We start from the raw sequence: 17,416 nt of genomic DNA on the forward strand, positions 1-17,416 counted from the left end.
ATTATTGGCACCATGAAATCACGTGAACACGCGCTTTATCGTTTGATTTATAATATCCAGAATTCTGATCAATACCAATCGTTCTTTTTTTCCGGTATCTCTTCTTCCTGGTTTGCGAACAAACAACGGGAACTCGGTCGATACATTTGATTTCACAATGATACATACAGATCGGATAACGACCACACTTCTCGAATTCAATGGTCAGAACAATTCGTAAAAAATTATCTACTTGATCACCTATGTGTATCGATAACAATTACCTTTTACGCTATTCCAATAACTTGGATCGAGTATCAAACGTGAATATATTTGTAATGAAGTTTTCTCGATCATAGAATTGTAACACAATACGTTGGGAAAAACACCGATTTCGAAATCCGTTATTTATTCGAATCTACTCGATACTATTAGTATCGCGATCAATACGGTTTCGTCGAAATAGAGAATAATACAGCGTAACTCGATAAATATTGACCTGTCAATTTACCTATCCACCAGGGTGAATGCAATTTAATGAGGTCCCACGGTATAGTGAAAAAAGCAGTGTATGTGAAATTCAATATGTACCCTGTTCAAATCTCCGTAAACGATATTTAGTGAAAAACAAAAAAAAGGAGAGAGAGAGAGAATAAAATGAAAAACCGATATTTTCGGTTCGAAAATAAATACCTTCGAAACATTGATTTATAGACATGGAAAATATTTTTCAGGATATCGATGTATATTCCTGGAATGACTTTTTTTATTTTTCTTCTTTTAAAGTGTTGCGCAGTCGTTGTTCCACTTCGACGATCTTATTTCCACTAAAAGATCTCTAGAGCAGCGAAAATCTCTAGGATCCACGTAGAAATAACGGGAGAAACGAAACGATATTTAAAGGCTCCGTAAGACGAAATTGATTTTCTGCCAGTCGTTGGTTGCATGCCTAGACAGTCGGACATCTTGCCGAGCCGCTCTCCTTTCTCTCATATATAAATCAGCTTGCATCCCGGTCGTAAGTTAGAAATAAAAACGATGAGATTGTAAAATACAGACTAGTCTATCGGGGGAAATCAAGCAACCTTATCACTCACAATCTGTCTAAAGAATATTAGAGGAAGTTGCACCTCCAGCCAACGAAATGACCGTTTCAAGATTGATTCTCGATAATATGAGTAAACGACCAAGTATGATAAATCACAGAAGTCAGACACAGTAAACCATAAGAATATAACAGATAGGAGTGAGTGAATAAAAAACAAGAAGAAAAAACGAAAAATAATAAGGATCAATTCAAAGAATCCCAAGAGAAATTTGGAGTTACGAAAATAAATTTTTTAGAAGTTATTTCAAAATCATATCAAACATGTCTTAAAAACTTAAAGCAAAGTTTTATACGTTTAAAAATATCCAAGATCGTGTCTCAAGACACTGAAGTCATTCAAAGATTTGCAAGGACGATTGAAAATTACTTTGGAGACATTAACGTAATTCAAGGATATGAAGAAATCGTAAGCAATAAATATAATAAAAGTACAAAGAAAAGTTTTATGATGGGCGGAAATCCAGCCTTACGGAAAAAGTTCGCGAAGATGATGGGAGAAAAAACTAGGACGAGCAAAAATTTCCCAAGACCGTAGATAGCGGGATTCAACATAGCTTTGGTCTGACAGTGACGTATACGAACTGCGCCACAATGGCCAGAACCTAAATTGTTTCGAAGTAAATAGCGCGCGAGTGCCTCGTGGCTAGCAAATTGCATCCATGGCACTTTAGAACGATATTCTCCAGCCCGTCCTGCCCTTTGTTATAGTCGCCACCCTCTAACCCTTCTACAATTTGTTTGGCAACGGATGACCACTGCTGTAAGCGCATTTAGAACGCTTATTTTTGCGCAGTGCGAGCAACGAATATTTTTCTGGTCGCGCGACCATTTATCCTTACCAGTTAATTGAAAACAACATTACTGGGATTAAGTGTACCATTCAGTCGTGGTGACTAAGCAAAATGTACATAAAATAGTCTGCATACGAAGGATTCGCAAAGTATGTGGGAAATATTTATAAAGTTGATTCTACACGTTAAACGATGAAAAAAGTTTATACAAAGATGTCGTTTGGCTTATTTTTCTTTTTTATAAGCAATTTTATTTTACGGAATATGCACAGGATTTTGACTGTGATATTTAAAAGAAATTTAAAAATATTTAACACTCTGTAGAACTATATGTAGAACTATATGTACAGGTTAAGGATACGAGATCCATACTCATTGCGTGGTGAAATATTCGACTTTAAGAGTTCGCGCTTTCATGTTTTATTTGCGTGGTTTTCTCATACGACCAAGGAGCAACGGTGCCGCATCCTGACTATAATATAAATGAATAGGACACTATTTACCAAGTTTAGTGGCAACGCTTATGATTTACGCGTAATACGTCGGTACCATTTACATCCTCGCGGAGAGTAATTTGTACAGAAAGCTGCAGCAATACAGCAGTGCAGTGGAAGTGCAGGTGCGGGATGTTCACCGTGCTTCAACGTTGAATTAAATATGTATCAGGAAACGGCTCGGTATTAGCCTGGTGAGATACCCATAATTAAACCTCAAATGTATGAAAATAATGCTAATTGCGGAACCTTATTATCAATGCGGCGCGATGTTTCGCTGACGCGATTGATATGCGATTGCTCGTCGAATTCTCTTATGTGAAGTTAATTAATTTTGATCTATAGTCTCACATTACGGTATATTCGAGCAAAATAAAATCGCATCTTCCTTAAAAAAGGATCAAGATTAAAAATCACTTTAACATTTTTGGAACGTGAAGCGGCGAGAATATTCTACAAAATAGATTCATCCGAAGCAAAAATTTGTAAAAAATCTCAAACGTGCTACAGCTTATTTATGTTTGATAAGTCTCACTGAGCTATGCAACATCGATTTAAAGTTTGGAAAATATGAAATCAAAATCCTACATCAAGCAAATGGTAGGTTATTTCCATTTGAATCTTAGTAGAAGCAAGAGCGATGGTAGGTACTATTAATGATCTCCCTTCCTTTCCATTTCTTCCGTTCCTTTCCCTCCTTGTGGAAGAAATACATATATCCTTCGAATATACGTATCGATCCAAAGCGATGAGCATATATATAACAACAACTAAAGAAATATTTAGGAAATGATCTCGCGTGTATTTGCCAGATTATTATTTTATTATTATTTTATTAATTATTATTTTATTATTATTAATTATTATCGGAGTTAAATTATTCTTAATCCTCTAAACTATTAATCTAATCCACGAAATAGCGATACAAGAGGACACGAACGAAATTAACGTACGTATAATTGCTGCAACACCGATGCCCGTAAATTATGGTAAACGAAGAGACTAGGTGTGCCCGCACCAATGAACTGTGAACCCGTAGTCGGTATCGCAATGTCTCCTTTGGCTACAAACTAGAAACGAACAGAGTCTCGTACTGCGGCGTAACTAAATAGGTGTATTGTCATTGGACGCTTCAGTACAAAGCAAAAGGATCACCTACAGGAACACTATGACACGACAGGTGAGAGACATCCAAAATTAATTCAGCGGTCCTGGCGCACGTGAAATTAACCAACCCGCAAAATTACTTCGTGTACCATCAGCTCTTCTGTTTCATTGCCAGAATCCTGTGTTAAGATAACAAGATGCTTAAACGATAGGCAAAGCTCACTTAATTGTGTAGCAATTTTCTTAGAAACGTAGAACGATAACGGGTAACGACAATAATTTCTGATTACCAGACCGGATGTAGTATTCGCCTAAGGAAAGCACTAGCTAGGCTGGTTATTTAACTACGGTAAGATCGCATCGCCGCAGTCACGGCATTGTAATAAAGTCGCTGACTTATACGCGTTACAAGTTCGTTACAAACTTGCGACTGCAAGTACGTAGGGAAGTTGAAGCTCTTAAATTCGCTTCACACGAAAGTCTTGTCCGCTCCTCGTTTTCTTCGCTTTGTCGCGTTTACCAGTGTTACCCTCCACTATCCGCGTGTTTAAAAACACGTTTATCATCATTACCGCTTTCGAATTTGGTAAAAAATTCCACTATACCGTGTTCACGCTGCATTGAGCAAATATTTTTGTTCAGAATTGTGTAAGCACAATCGAAGAAAATCGAGTTTTAGATCTTCGCAACTTCAACGGGAATCACGTTTATACTTTCGAAAAACTGAAACGTATACTTACAAAAGTCTAGAATTGTAGAAGAAATTTAACCCCTTCAGTCGACCAAATAAAAGTTGAATAATTAATGAAAATCAGTTACGAATCCTTTTTTTATGCAACAGATGGCAAATTTGTCATATTCGATGTTTTTTATTAAAAATTATAGAAAATTATAGAAAAAAGGATTTATGACACTGCTGAGTGGGCCCTCAAAGGGCCTAGGTCTGAAAAACTCTCGAAAGGTCAACAGTATCACAAACCACTCGGTAATAGAAGCAAATATTTTGCTTTTAACCTTCACCCCCATCTTGAGCGAACAACTGCGGGAGAGATGCAAAGATTCAGTCGTCAATAGCTGTTGTCTTCCATCTGACGTAAACCAAAGGTCGTGGTCTGGCCGCCACCTACGAAGGGTAAAGGCGCCAAGGTACAATCATCAAGAGTAGAGTTGTTCCCCCGCCTTACGACACACTTAGATAATGACCGCCGGACATGACGAGTCAGATTCAAACAGTCATTCGTCGAGTACGGTTCATCTCTGTCTCACGAAATTCAAGGGTCGTGGTCTGACCATCAGACACGACATAATAGTTGACATTGTGTCATATCTAAAGGAGACAGTCCTTTAATAGTCAAGCAACCAATAAAATCATACAGTCCACTTTGTAATCTATCTGTCTGGTCTGTAACTCCTTCCCTCCGTCAATCCGCTCACAACCGCGAGTGTTCAAACACGTATATAAATACGAATATAAATTATACGAATCAATGAAACGTCGATTCAATTTGATGTAGCACAAAAATTGGCTATAAAAGGAATCATCTTTGACAAAATTATTGGAATTCTTCCAGATTAACTATTTCGTTGTGTTAGTTGGCCCGGTTTGGAACTTTTAGAACTTCTTATATACCGTCGTTTTTTGTTAACTCTAGTAAAAAGCATTAACGATTGAATTGAATTGGTCATTTTACATAAAAGTTGTAGAAAATGGAGAAATTTTCCTTGAAAGAAGAAAACCGTCTCTTGTTTACGACATTCATAAGAGAGGGGAGAAATAAATATTCATAAAGACGGGTGCCGTACATCAAGGGAACACCAATTGCGTCTCGCTACAAGCATTTCGCGTCTACACACGTGTATTTAACTTAACGTGCTAGTGCACCCTGCAATTGCTACATCTCTCACCCTATTTCCTGCAAATAAACTGCGTCAAATCGAAGATACAAGACTCTAGACTAAATGAAGTTTCCATCTAAAGGATCATATTGCAAATTAACTTTTGTTGTACCGAATTTCTCATTGAACATTCGTCTAAACAATATCACAAACATCGACGTGATTCTTAATTCTGATTAAATTTTCTTCGTGCTTGAATTACATCTTGTGCAGCAAAATCGGTGAGCATTAAGAACAATTTAAATTCAAGTATCTTCTAAATCATTTTCTGAGACAAATGGTTCCAAAAGAAAATAGATAGAAGAGACAAGAATATGAAGGAAGAAAAGTAGGAGTAAAATTTATCGATTCTATGGACGAGTAAAGGCGAGGACCTCTGCTGACTTGGCAAATCATCGTTCTTCCAATGACATATCGTTTCGCGAAGATAGCAAAACCAGATCTTTGACACCGATTGTTATCGCAACTGCAGGAAACTGATGCATATCGAAAAGTGAATTGGAAATGCTTGTTACGTTTACTAACTTCCTTTTTACGATCTTCTTCCATGTCGTTTCCTCTTATTAAAAGGGAGGCTAACATTACCGTTTCATTGAGATCAAGGCTATGCATCTTATTTTATTCGACTGGTGCAACGTTCCTATGTTTGAATTCGAGCGTAACTTCCGAGGAAGCACTAACAAGGAACTCCCTTCCTCGTTTTCATTTTTCTAATTTAAGAACGTTGCTTACGACGTGCGAGAAAATTCATGAGGAAATATTTGACGCATTCTAGTAAAAAGTAATTGCAATAAATATTAAATGAAATATTTTGTATATTTCCAAGAATCTATATCAGTATAATTATATCACTGAATTTTTAACGTCTAAGAAGATGGTAAAAATAAAGAATTACTAAGGTGGAGGTAAATGTTAACGATGCGTAATACTCGATCAATTTTTTCTTTTCTCGAGATATAATATTGAACTCGACGTGTATATATTAAATAAAACAATAAAACAACAGATTTCTGATTTGTTGCATATGCCGCAAAGGAAGCGTAAAACCGCACGATGTGACTGCAGTCAAATTTAATAGCGCCATTTCTCATACGGTGCTATCGTTTCAATCGTTGTTCTCGGTATACACATATACAGAAAACTCGACTTGCATGGAACACGTACAAGGAGATTCGTATATGTGTGCACCTACCGCAATGGAGAGCACAATGCGGCTTGACCAGTTACCAACATTACCACCCAGATTTTCTTCACTCGTATAAAGCTCAGCCAACGGGTAAACAACGCAACCCCTTCCAAAAAATACTTTTCTTAAATTTTACTATTTTCCCGAGCTAATATGTTCATGATTTCTAACGCAAATATGAATATGAATATGCAAATGAATATTTTCGAAATACGAATTACGCGCTATACGTATTATACATATACGATTCGCGTAAGAACACTTTAAAAAAATGTGCTCATGACCTAAAACATGCTGCAGTTACAAAGTTGCTTTGTAGGTAACCGTATTCCGGTTCTCATCATTATACAGTTCCCGCCAAACTCGCGTTTCTTTCGAGTTTCCGTAATAAATGATTTTTATGCATTTCCTACCTGCATGTTTTCGTGCAGTACGTGGTGCAAAATTTGTGATGATTTCGACGTTGTTGCATCCCACAAACTGGTCACACTCACCTGTAACACAAAACGAAGAAAATATTACGTTATTTTTTAACATATTGTTTTCTTTCTTCTTTTTTCTTGATAAAGATATTAAATGAATATAAATTCGGGGATTTCAGAATTACATATCGCCAAAGTAACTTGATAAAATTTACTACGACATTTCGCACACTCGATTAGGCGCATCACCGCAGCTGTTTCAGTAGTTTGTGCTCGAATATAACGCGAAGTTTCTCCTCGAACAATTAGTGGTTTTATTACCTCCTAGCGTCGTGTAATCGTGTACACATCCCGTTCTGCTGTCCCACTTTCTATGTCCCGATCTTTAGATTATAGTTCTAGCCGAAAACGAGCGGATCCACCAACGTGAAAATCAATCGCAACTCAAAGTTCTAAGATCCTAATCGCATATCTTGAATGTATAAAAAGGGACGCTACTACAGGAACTTATATAACAGAAAGAAATCTCTTAATCAAATATCTTTCCTTAATTTGTTTAAAAACTTTTCTACAAAGATCTTTAAAATTTCCATCGACAATTTAATATTCTTGCAACAAAGTACCAATGATTCCCATCAATTAGTCTCCGATACCTCGTGACTTTAAAAATACCGAAATACTCTCCAGTCACTAGTGGAGTCAACTTCAGTAGGAAGGAAATTAAGCTGGAATTTCGGGACATAAGTTATTAAGAGTGCGATATCGACGACACAAAGGAAGCAACGATCCTCTTACAATGTTCGAATAACTTTATCCCTGACCTATTTTCATCGTTTATGAGGTTGCACGAAGTGAACCCATCGAACGATGGCGTCAAAGCAGAACGACGTTATATCCGGGCGAGAGGTAATGAGATCTCTCCTGCCGATTGTTCTACGAATGGACGGCTGGAAACCAAGAAAGACATCACAACCAGCTGCCCCGTTTCATCCTCGATCGTATTTCTTTTCTTTCCTCTCGTTCGAGGATGTAAAATCGAAATCGAAATCAATTTGCGATCCCATCTATCGATACATCAAAATTCTAATGAAAAGATAGCGGAGTAAGTTTCGAGGACTTTTATGAACAAACGAAAATTTCGTAATCCACGGGTGATTTTAACAATATGAAAGAGACACGAAATATTTTATTACGTTGAATTCATCCTTGACCTATATCGTCACTTCAGGACGATTCGGTAGAAATTTATCTTCGATGTTACCTGTACAACGGGGGACTGAGTAATTAGATCTGGTCTTACAATTTCCTGAATGGAAGATAGAGAATGGAAGATAGAACCGAGCAATGAGAATAACGGCATCGAAATACCGCAGTAAGATCTGCAAAAAGTAATCTGCTTACTATATCTGCTCGTTTTGACGGACCAGTGTACAATAGTCATTTTACATACACATTGGTTGTTCGAACGTTTAATTGCTACATAGTCACATTACGCGAACACTTTCTCAAAGTATGTAACATTATTTTTACGCGATTATTTAGAACGTAGAAAGCACAGGAGCATTAGATGAGAACTATTTTTTACAACAAAGAACCACCGACGAAAATATTCGCGTCTCGTTCGGAATTTACACAAGACGCGTGTAGCATGTCAAATGAAAAACGCCAAAGGAGAAACTTTTGTGAAGTTTACCCTTACGAATTCAGAAATTATTCCAACGTTTATCGAACCTCTGTGCTCCAACATTTGCACAAAGATCACGTACAAAAACGAACAGGGAACTGCCCCGGGTCAACCGCCTACTGCACTGAAATCGAAGAAAACTTCGAGAACTTCGAAATTTATTCGCTATGTCGGATGAATGCTCGATAAACGGCTGTATTTTAACGCAGCGATATCATTTTCTTTTTTCCTTTTTACCGTACAACAATAAATATCGATCGTATTATCGCGAATCGTCACAAACGCACGCTTTCTCGACTTAGACAATGGCTCAACGAACACAGTCAGATATCCATAGTTCTGTAGAGGTACATTTCTGCATAAAATAATCGGAAAAGTAGAGCGTCGTGAGTGATTCAACAATTAAACGTTTGCGTTCCTCGATCCGAGAAACGGGACGAAACGGAAGCCTAAATGCGCGTTTTCGCGAAACGCATCCATACCTTTGGAAAGAAATATTTTCGTACCCAGCCCGTTAACCCCGGAGCGGTATTAAACTCGCCGATGCGAAGACGCGAAACAGGGAAGCTCCGTGAACGAGGGAAAAGCTTTGCCAGCTTTGACGACAAAAATTCATCGCTGTAATAAAGAGGATGAAAACATTCGCCGCTGGTAAAATCAGCTCGAAAGAGCTGTTTCGAAGCAAAGAAGAAAGTCGATTATGTCCACGTTCGATGGACATGTACGTACCTAATTACTTGGCTCTACCTATTATAAAACGGTTACTTGGCTTGGAAAATGTAAGAGCCGACCGTAAAAGACGACGACGACGAACGGTTCGAAAAAAAAAGAGACGAAAAAGGAGGAAAATGAAGCTTCTCGTACGAAACGTATTCACTTGGCTGCGGATGCTTTACTAGTTAGAAGAAAGAAATTTTAATCAAAACGAATTTCAAGACCTGTTTGTTCGTCGACCTGCGTAAACCGCGTTTACCTCGGAAACTGAAATTATATATCTGAGGGAAATAATGAGTTTTCTATGCCCGATGATACGAGAAACAGGATAGTTCGTCATCAAATTGTTCGAAGAGAGTCTATAGCAGATCGCAAATAAGTTTTAAATATCTTGATTGAACTTTCAAATTCGAATTTCCTTGACTTTGTGTACGGAGAATTTCCATTTCCAACCTGTTCTTATCTAATGTGAAAAACTTAGGCCTGCTCGAAAGCGTAAGATATGATAATCGATACGAAGTTTGTCTTCGCTTTTCTTTTGGAAAATCCAATCTAAAGTACGATTTAGTGGTGATTAAAGCCAAATATTTAATGACTAGATAAAATCAGATATATCGAGCGCAAATTTAGTAATAGAAACGAAATCGTATATCATAACATAGCACAAACACGTCTCGACGAAACTTCTCTCGTTGAGGAGTACGCGACGACGATCTTAGGTTTAAAACTACATCTAAACCTGTACGAAACCCAAACGAGGGAACGCAAGATATGCCGAAGATAGTGCGGTAAGAGCCATCGTTGTTGAAAATAGTTCCATTACCCTAACCGGAGCTACGTTAACCCCCTATGTGCCTTGGTGTAGAGAAGTGGTAAATCTCTATTCTTCTGAGACGGCGAGATGATGTGAGGCGAACAGAGACAAGCGAAATCGAGGCGAACAACCGCATTTACGAGGATAAAAGATAAATGCTTTGGAAAAGGGTCGCGAAGTTTGAAAGTGCCGCTTTCCATGCGGAAATGTATTTACGCCAAGGCCAGAGTCGAGGAAATCGAAAAAAGGGGGAGGACAGGGTCGCAGGAAACGAAAGGCCCGACCACGGTAGAAGATCAAAGAATAAGAGAAGGAGAATGAAGCGAAGAGAAAACGAGAAAGAAGAAGATGAATAAAGAAACGGATCAATAGAGGCACGAAAACGAATCAGTCGTTCACTTAGTATAGAAGGAAAAATAGAGAAATGTCGTTAAGTATAACTTGGCTGAATTTTTTGCCCTCCATTCCAGCCCTTAGACACTAACCACAAGTGTCTAGCTGGCGGCGTTACTTCATTATCCGGCGAAAGAAAGGCCGCCCACGGCTGTAAAGTCATGTCTCTCTAATTAAATTTTTGTTGCCGGCGAACGAGCGCCACGAGTCGCTCGTTTGCACCGTGTCCGACTGGTTGACAAACGAATGTAACTTCCGGCTGTTTGGATTGCCCCGGATTCTGTCCGGCACTTTTGCCGGCTCATCTAGTAAACTACTTTCTGAGTAATCGAAAAGAAAGAAGAACGGTAGATTTTCTTAGAGAACGTCGCGCAACTCCTGTAATTTTCAAATTCAACGCCGCAAGGAGAATGAAGAAGAACGATACCTCGAATCACGTACGTATAATTAAATCTGGTAACCGCACTGGCGCTCTCTCGGCGCCAGACAACGGAATAAATAAACCCAAGTTCGAACTACTCGAACTGTCGGTGAATCAATCTGGAATACACGATTGTATGTGTATTTTTCGATGAATTATCGGGCATCCTAGCGAATACTCGGCGATTGGAAATATAATTTGCTCGCACAAACGATGTAAAGCCGGTTTGAAAAGTTTCTGGTAATAATATTTTAATAATTTATGTTTCGAAAATATTTTATGCTTCAATTGCGCTGAACATCGCGCTACAACGTTCGATATCGCGAAAGGTTGTAAAGCTCAAGATAATAAAGAAACTCGTTAAGTATGCCTATGAAGATCGTAAATCCCACAAAAATATAGCGCAATAAACGACGTCATTCTTGGACCTGGTAAACCTAGTACAAGCTATTCTCGTTGCACTTGCACCTTGAATGAGCATTTAGAGAGAACACGTCGAGCAACTTGCTTGCATCGGACAAGTTAACTTGTTAACAATGTTACAAAAGATATCGTTGTATCAAGATGCATACTTTTAGACTTTTAAACAATACTAAATGTTCCGTTTAATTTTCAATTATAAATTATCGTAACAACTTTTGAGTACATCCGTCCCTAATCGAGAAACAATGACCCAAAGGTATTCATGGTAACGTTGCTTTTCAGAAAATCTAGCGCAAGGTTATACCATCGTCTGCCAACTATGTAGGTGCTTATTAATCGTTTTAACGACGGGAACAGTGACTCTAGACGAGAAACCAAGCGAGCAAAGAACTTGTCCGCTCGTTTATTCATCGTATTACTAACAATGTGGGGCGAATTTAAATTGGTCTACTAATTTTCTGCTTTGATGCTGTCCGTGACACAATAATCGTCGAAATTGGGCGCGAATCATCGCGGACCAAAAGGAACGACAGTGACAAATGGAGGTTAAAAGAGGTAGACGAGAGAAAGAGGCCACACGACGAGTAGCACCTTGCCACTCGAGTTTATTTCTGAATACCCTGAGGACGACGTCACACGATGACCAGAATAGCGGGCATCTACGTCATGTCTGGGTAACCCCGAACGAATTTTGAAGACAGACACGCAAAAGTAGTGGGTAAAGGGAGGAAAAGATAGAGACAAGACGTTGATAAAGAAAGATGAGAAGATGAAACGAATTAGAGTCCAACAGGCTGGTGAAAAGGACACGATAGAAACACGATGGTAAAGGCCAGGATAGGAAGAAGAAAAGGAAGAGACGGGCACGAGGAACGGTGAATGAGAAGAATTCAAAGCGTCAGCTACGCAAGAACACCGAGAATTCGCGATGAAGAGCATAGTCGTGCTCGGTTATTGCCAATCCATTCTTCAAACACCGTCTTGGATTTTCAGCTATGTTAATGTGACGAGCCAAGCCTGTCCTGAACTTCTAACGATGCCAATTTATTCGTTGAATTCTGTCTGGAATCCTGACATCACGATGGTTAATACGCCACATATAATTTACCACTCCAAATCAGTTAAATCACAAAGCCCGGGATTTTCCGTTATTCGTCCATCGAGAACTTCCTGAAACTCTTCTCGTTGCCAATTCGTGAGTTAAATTACAGTCAAATTTTGGAACGTCTCACGCATACCATACACGAACTCTTCACCTTGTCTAACATGTTTTATATTCAATGATATTACATTATCTTTTTGAAATTGTTTCTCACTTTCTGTGATTATACATAATACAAGAATATATTAAACAGTTTTGTATATTACATTTTGTGGAATTTAGAAGTTTAAATATATTGCACATTCCACGTTATGTATATATATATAATATAACAAAATGTATATATTATATTACTATATTAGTTATATTAAGTATGTTGTACTTAGCATAATATCAAACAGGTACAATGGAAATATGATAATATATTCAGCACATTAATTTATTCATAGAAGCCTTCCTAATTTTCAATAGGATTCATGGTAGGAAATTTATGTATACATCATATCATGTGAAATATGAGAACTAATTTCGTATTGTAAAAACACGAAGAGTATTTAAAGAAGTTAAATTAGATGATAGTAAGAATAATTACAGCTGAAGATCTTGAGACATTAAACTCTATGAATCCAAGATCGTGAGAACAGATAGACTATCGACCCTGGAAACTCGAACATGAGTTCAAAGTAAAGGTACTCGTCAAAGATCACCACAAGACTTTAGGACTTCAAGTTCCATGAGTTCATCTAGAAGTCCGTCTTGGACCACTTCATAATCTTAAGACTTTAAGTTCCATAAGGTCAGTGCCAAAGAGATCCGCTTGAAGACGAGATTGGAGTTTTGTGATATCGAACTTGTCAAACCCGGCATGGTTGTGAAGCTCAGAGGTATAATTATGTAATGGTGGCAGAATTTTGGAATAACCCACTACGAATCCTTCTACCTCAAAGATCATACAGCTCATAGAAAACAAGGTTCACCGGCTTTGAGATGATTCAAGTCCAATTGAAAAATGCTCATAGAATACACTTCAAGAAACAAGTTTTTTTAGAAGGGAAAGGAACCTTATGCATAATGTAATCCAAATTCATGAAAAAGAAAAATGTATTTGAAGAAAAACCTCGTATGTTCGAAGAAAAAGCCCGTGCCACCTCTTGGTTACAAAGAAAAATCAATGTTCATTCATTTGAGTAAATGGCATACACAAAAGCCAAGAAACGATCGACTAATGTTTATTAGCGCTTACATTTTCCTCTATACAGACAACGTTGTGATGCCATCTTCTCATATTATTAATAACCATTTAGAAAGTGAAATTTGACTTCAATTCTATACTACAGTATTCTCATTGGTATGTAGAACATTTTCCAATAAGAAATCAAAATTTTTTAATTTTTACACTTACAGTGTTTTCTATAAGCACCCTTAAATCGTTCTCGGGATAATTTATAACAGACTCCACAAGCTTGGAATGATCCGCAGCAGGCTATCATAGCTTTATTTGATGGTTAGTGTATCTACGTGTGGCGCAAAGGAAATTACTAAGCAGAAATTGTCTTCATCCTTACCCTGTCTCAAATATTTGACACAAGACAACAAGATTCATTCGCTTACGCCATCCAAAAACTTCAGGTGACGGAAATAGTTACCGAAAAAGGGAGACGCGTGCAAAAATATAAGGGCAAGAATGAGTGTGCATAGTTATTTTGTGTTAATACTTTTACACAGAATATAACAACGTCGAACGGACTCATGGTAAAAAAATCAATTTCGATATCCAATTAAAGTAACAACATCGTATCATCGTCTTTTTTTACTCGATCTTTGTAACACCAACACGAAAAGTATGTGACTACTTCGTTAATTATATATTTATAGATTATCACATAGATTAATAATCTTTAATTATCTCGACTTCCATACATTTAAATATTTTTTGCTGTTACCAAAACATTACTGTAATAGCAATGAGTCACGGAAGGTATTCCAACAATTCAGTTATTTGCTAATTAATTAGCTAGTTCGGTATTTGGAATTGCGGTTGCAATCCGTAGAGAAACAAATTCCAGACCTTCTGATACGACATTACTCTGAATCACATAAATCATGAGTGAACAGAGAAATGACAATAGAAATCGCCTGACTACTTGCATTGATACCTAACCCAGTAAAACGTAATTTCACATGTCTGAAATACTCGTAAATCTTTGCGAGAGAATAATCGATACTTTTCTGCTACAGATTATTGTGGTCGGTGGTCAGCTTCTTTTTCCTATCCTATTAGACGAAATATGTGAACGATTGATTAATTATTTAGGATAGAGTCTTTATAAAAAGTATTTCTACAAGCTTCCAAAGCTTAGTGCAAACTTCTATTTACCTGCTGTCCCATTTAACGTAGAATACATCACACTTTTCATTACGAGTTTGCGCTGCACCAGATTCACAATGGTCCATAGAATAGATATTACCGGCAACCACATATTCAATTGTAATATCAATCAAAGTTGTATATTGTAAATTTTCGAGAACGATCCTTTCAGATTCGCAATCTTTCAACAGAATCGTACAGTTCGTTAATTATATAGATATCGAATGGCAACACTTCCTTTCTCGTAACAGCTTCTCCAACTTCAACTGCACTTTAACAATGTCGGAAAAAAAATTCTCTATAAAATTGTACTTATTATAAAAGAATCTACTGTGATAATATCCTCTCGAACGCTATACAACACAATTTTGTACGCAATTCCCGAATGTTGTGAGCTCGTTAAAAAGTTGGACAAGTTGGAAAAGTAGCAAAAGAAAAATGGAGAGATTATCGACCGTAGATGCGAAACGGAGTCAACGAGACACGTCTGAAAAAAATCTCAACACGAGACAGCCCAGATATCGTCATACGTATAGACGATATATAATACATAGACAGCAGTCACATTTCTCACATACTCGTGTTGTGTCATCACACAGAACTCGAAACGTTTACCACATCAGCGAAATACTTCCATCCAGCTCAGTCCTCGATCTGTTATCAACAATTATAATCTCCTTTCTTTGTTCGTTTTTAGCGATATCTTCGTTGCATATTTTACGTATCTTTATTCTTCGAAAATAAATTATCTAATAAAGTTCGCTGAAACGCAGACTTGATGAAGCAATAGTCTCCATAGACTTCGTCGTATCACAAAGTTTCCATGTTATACTTTGATTTTCAACTTATTTGTTTATCGACACTTCACACAATTTTATTTAGCCTATCACACGTACATGTTTTCTAATACAAGTTCCGGGATATATTCTGCAAAAGATCATTCGATCATTTTCGCCATTATCCACCTCGATTGAGATATATATTTCCAATTTCAGAGTCCACAATGGCGCGCGCTGGCGCTTCGCCAACACGCTTCCTATTTATTTGTATTGTCACGCCTCTGCACGTGGTGGCGGTTCGATGACACGTGACACGGAAAATTATTCATGAACGGGTTACGATTTTCGCGAACTCGCTACCGATGTCAATGTCGATAATTCGGCGGAGAATCGGTTCGAATAACTATCCAAATAAAACACGGAAAATACTGACAGCTCGGAATCTTTGTTTTGTTGAAAAAACAATTTCGAACCGTTCGACAGACGCACCTGCAACATGCGTGGGCACCATTCGAGAATCGACTGCTCGTACATACCCTAAATTTAACATTCTCGGCGACGCTCCACATTAGAAGAATCATGTCTATACGCAGCATCTTTCTATGTGTTCGTATGCGTATACACTTAATGTTAGTTCCTGTGTGTGGATAGTTCGCTACACTGTGTGTCGCCTGTAAAGATATATCTACACGTGTGAACGGCCGTCCGTGTGCCCCACATGCAGGCAACATTTATAGACTCACATATCCGGTTTAGTGTTTTATATATTATGTATATAAATACTTTAGTCGTGCGTTGAACCAGGTACTTGTCCAGATCGATAAATTCCATGAATATTGGAATGCATATTTAGATTATGATAATTCGTCATATGTAATTTTAATGGTAATAAGGAAAATTTATTAATAAACATTTTTTTAACGAAGGTCTAGTGGGAAATTTTTTGAATTTCTATATATAGAATTTCTCGGTTCTACTATGTACTGTAACTTCACAATTCTCAATCGAGCGTAAAGATCTCTTCCACTAGTGCCGCTCTCAAATTTCTGCAACTGGTAATAAGCAAGTTATTATATCGCGGTGCTGAAAATCAGGTGGAATTTAATTTCAATCCTCCCTCCTGCAGACATATTGCATAAAATTCCCATGCGAGCTAGTCAAATATATTGTATAAATATGCATACGCGAATTAATATTTGTCCACGTGTAACTTGCGTAATAACGCAAACGTAATACCACGAGAGTGTGCATCTTTCGATATTACGCATATATTTGTCTCTTTCATAGCTGAGCCGTGCCAAAATGCGAAAGTATTGTATATATCAACCAAAGTATTATTAAACCATTGAGCAGAGATTGATGAAATATTAACGTACAATAATTCCTCCAAAAATTTCTTCTAATCATCGTCCGCTGTGTGCCAATGTAAATTTGCTAAACGGAAGAAGCACTAAGGACGCTTCATAGTCTTCGTGAGATAATTTTAAATATTTAAAAGCGGCATTTACTTTCCATTTTTGTGAACACATGCGAGCGGCACAGTCTAAAGACAGATGAGTGATTTCAACACACGAATTGATAACACGCAACGTCACGGACGCCCAACCTGGTGTTCGCCAGACACGATCTATCGATATTAGTTGGCAACAACGACTTGCTCAGCAACGCCAAGTACATCCGCTTAACGATGAAACTCGATCAGTTTGACGAGCTTGTCGACTTATTCTTTTTCAGT

The 17,416-nt window shown here is 37.7% G+C and overlaps 1 protein-coding gene across 4 annotated transcripts in view; it reads right to left on the bottom strand.

The window, feature by feature from the left end:
- The window catches only part of LOC100643982 (disks large 1 tumor suppressor protein), a 542,862-nt gene that overhangs the window by 517,744 nt on the left and 7,702 nt on the right, over nt 1–17,416 (bottom strand). For 2 of the 4 annotated variants that reach the window (XM_012314493.3, XM_012314492.3), the window contains exon 2: nt 6,975–7,055. The exons of 1 other annotated variant lie outside the window; for it this stretch is intronic. In XM_012314493.3, the coding sequence (XP_012169883.1) occupies nt 6,975–7,055 (81 nt within the window). Of the gene's footprint in view, nt 1–6,974; nt 7,056–14,911; nt 15,030–17,416 lie in introns of those variants that run through there. One more of the 4 variants, XM_012314490.3, reaches the window with a different exon arrangement.

This window comes from Bombus terrestris, chromosome 12, assembly GCF_910591885.1.
Source record: "Bombus terrestris chromosome 12, iyBomTerr1.2, whole genome shotgun sequence".
NCBI classification, from domain to species: Eukaryota; Metazoa; Arthropoda; class Insecta; order Hymenoptera; family Apidae; genus Bombus; species Bombus terrestris.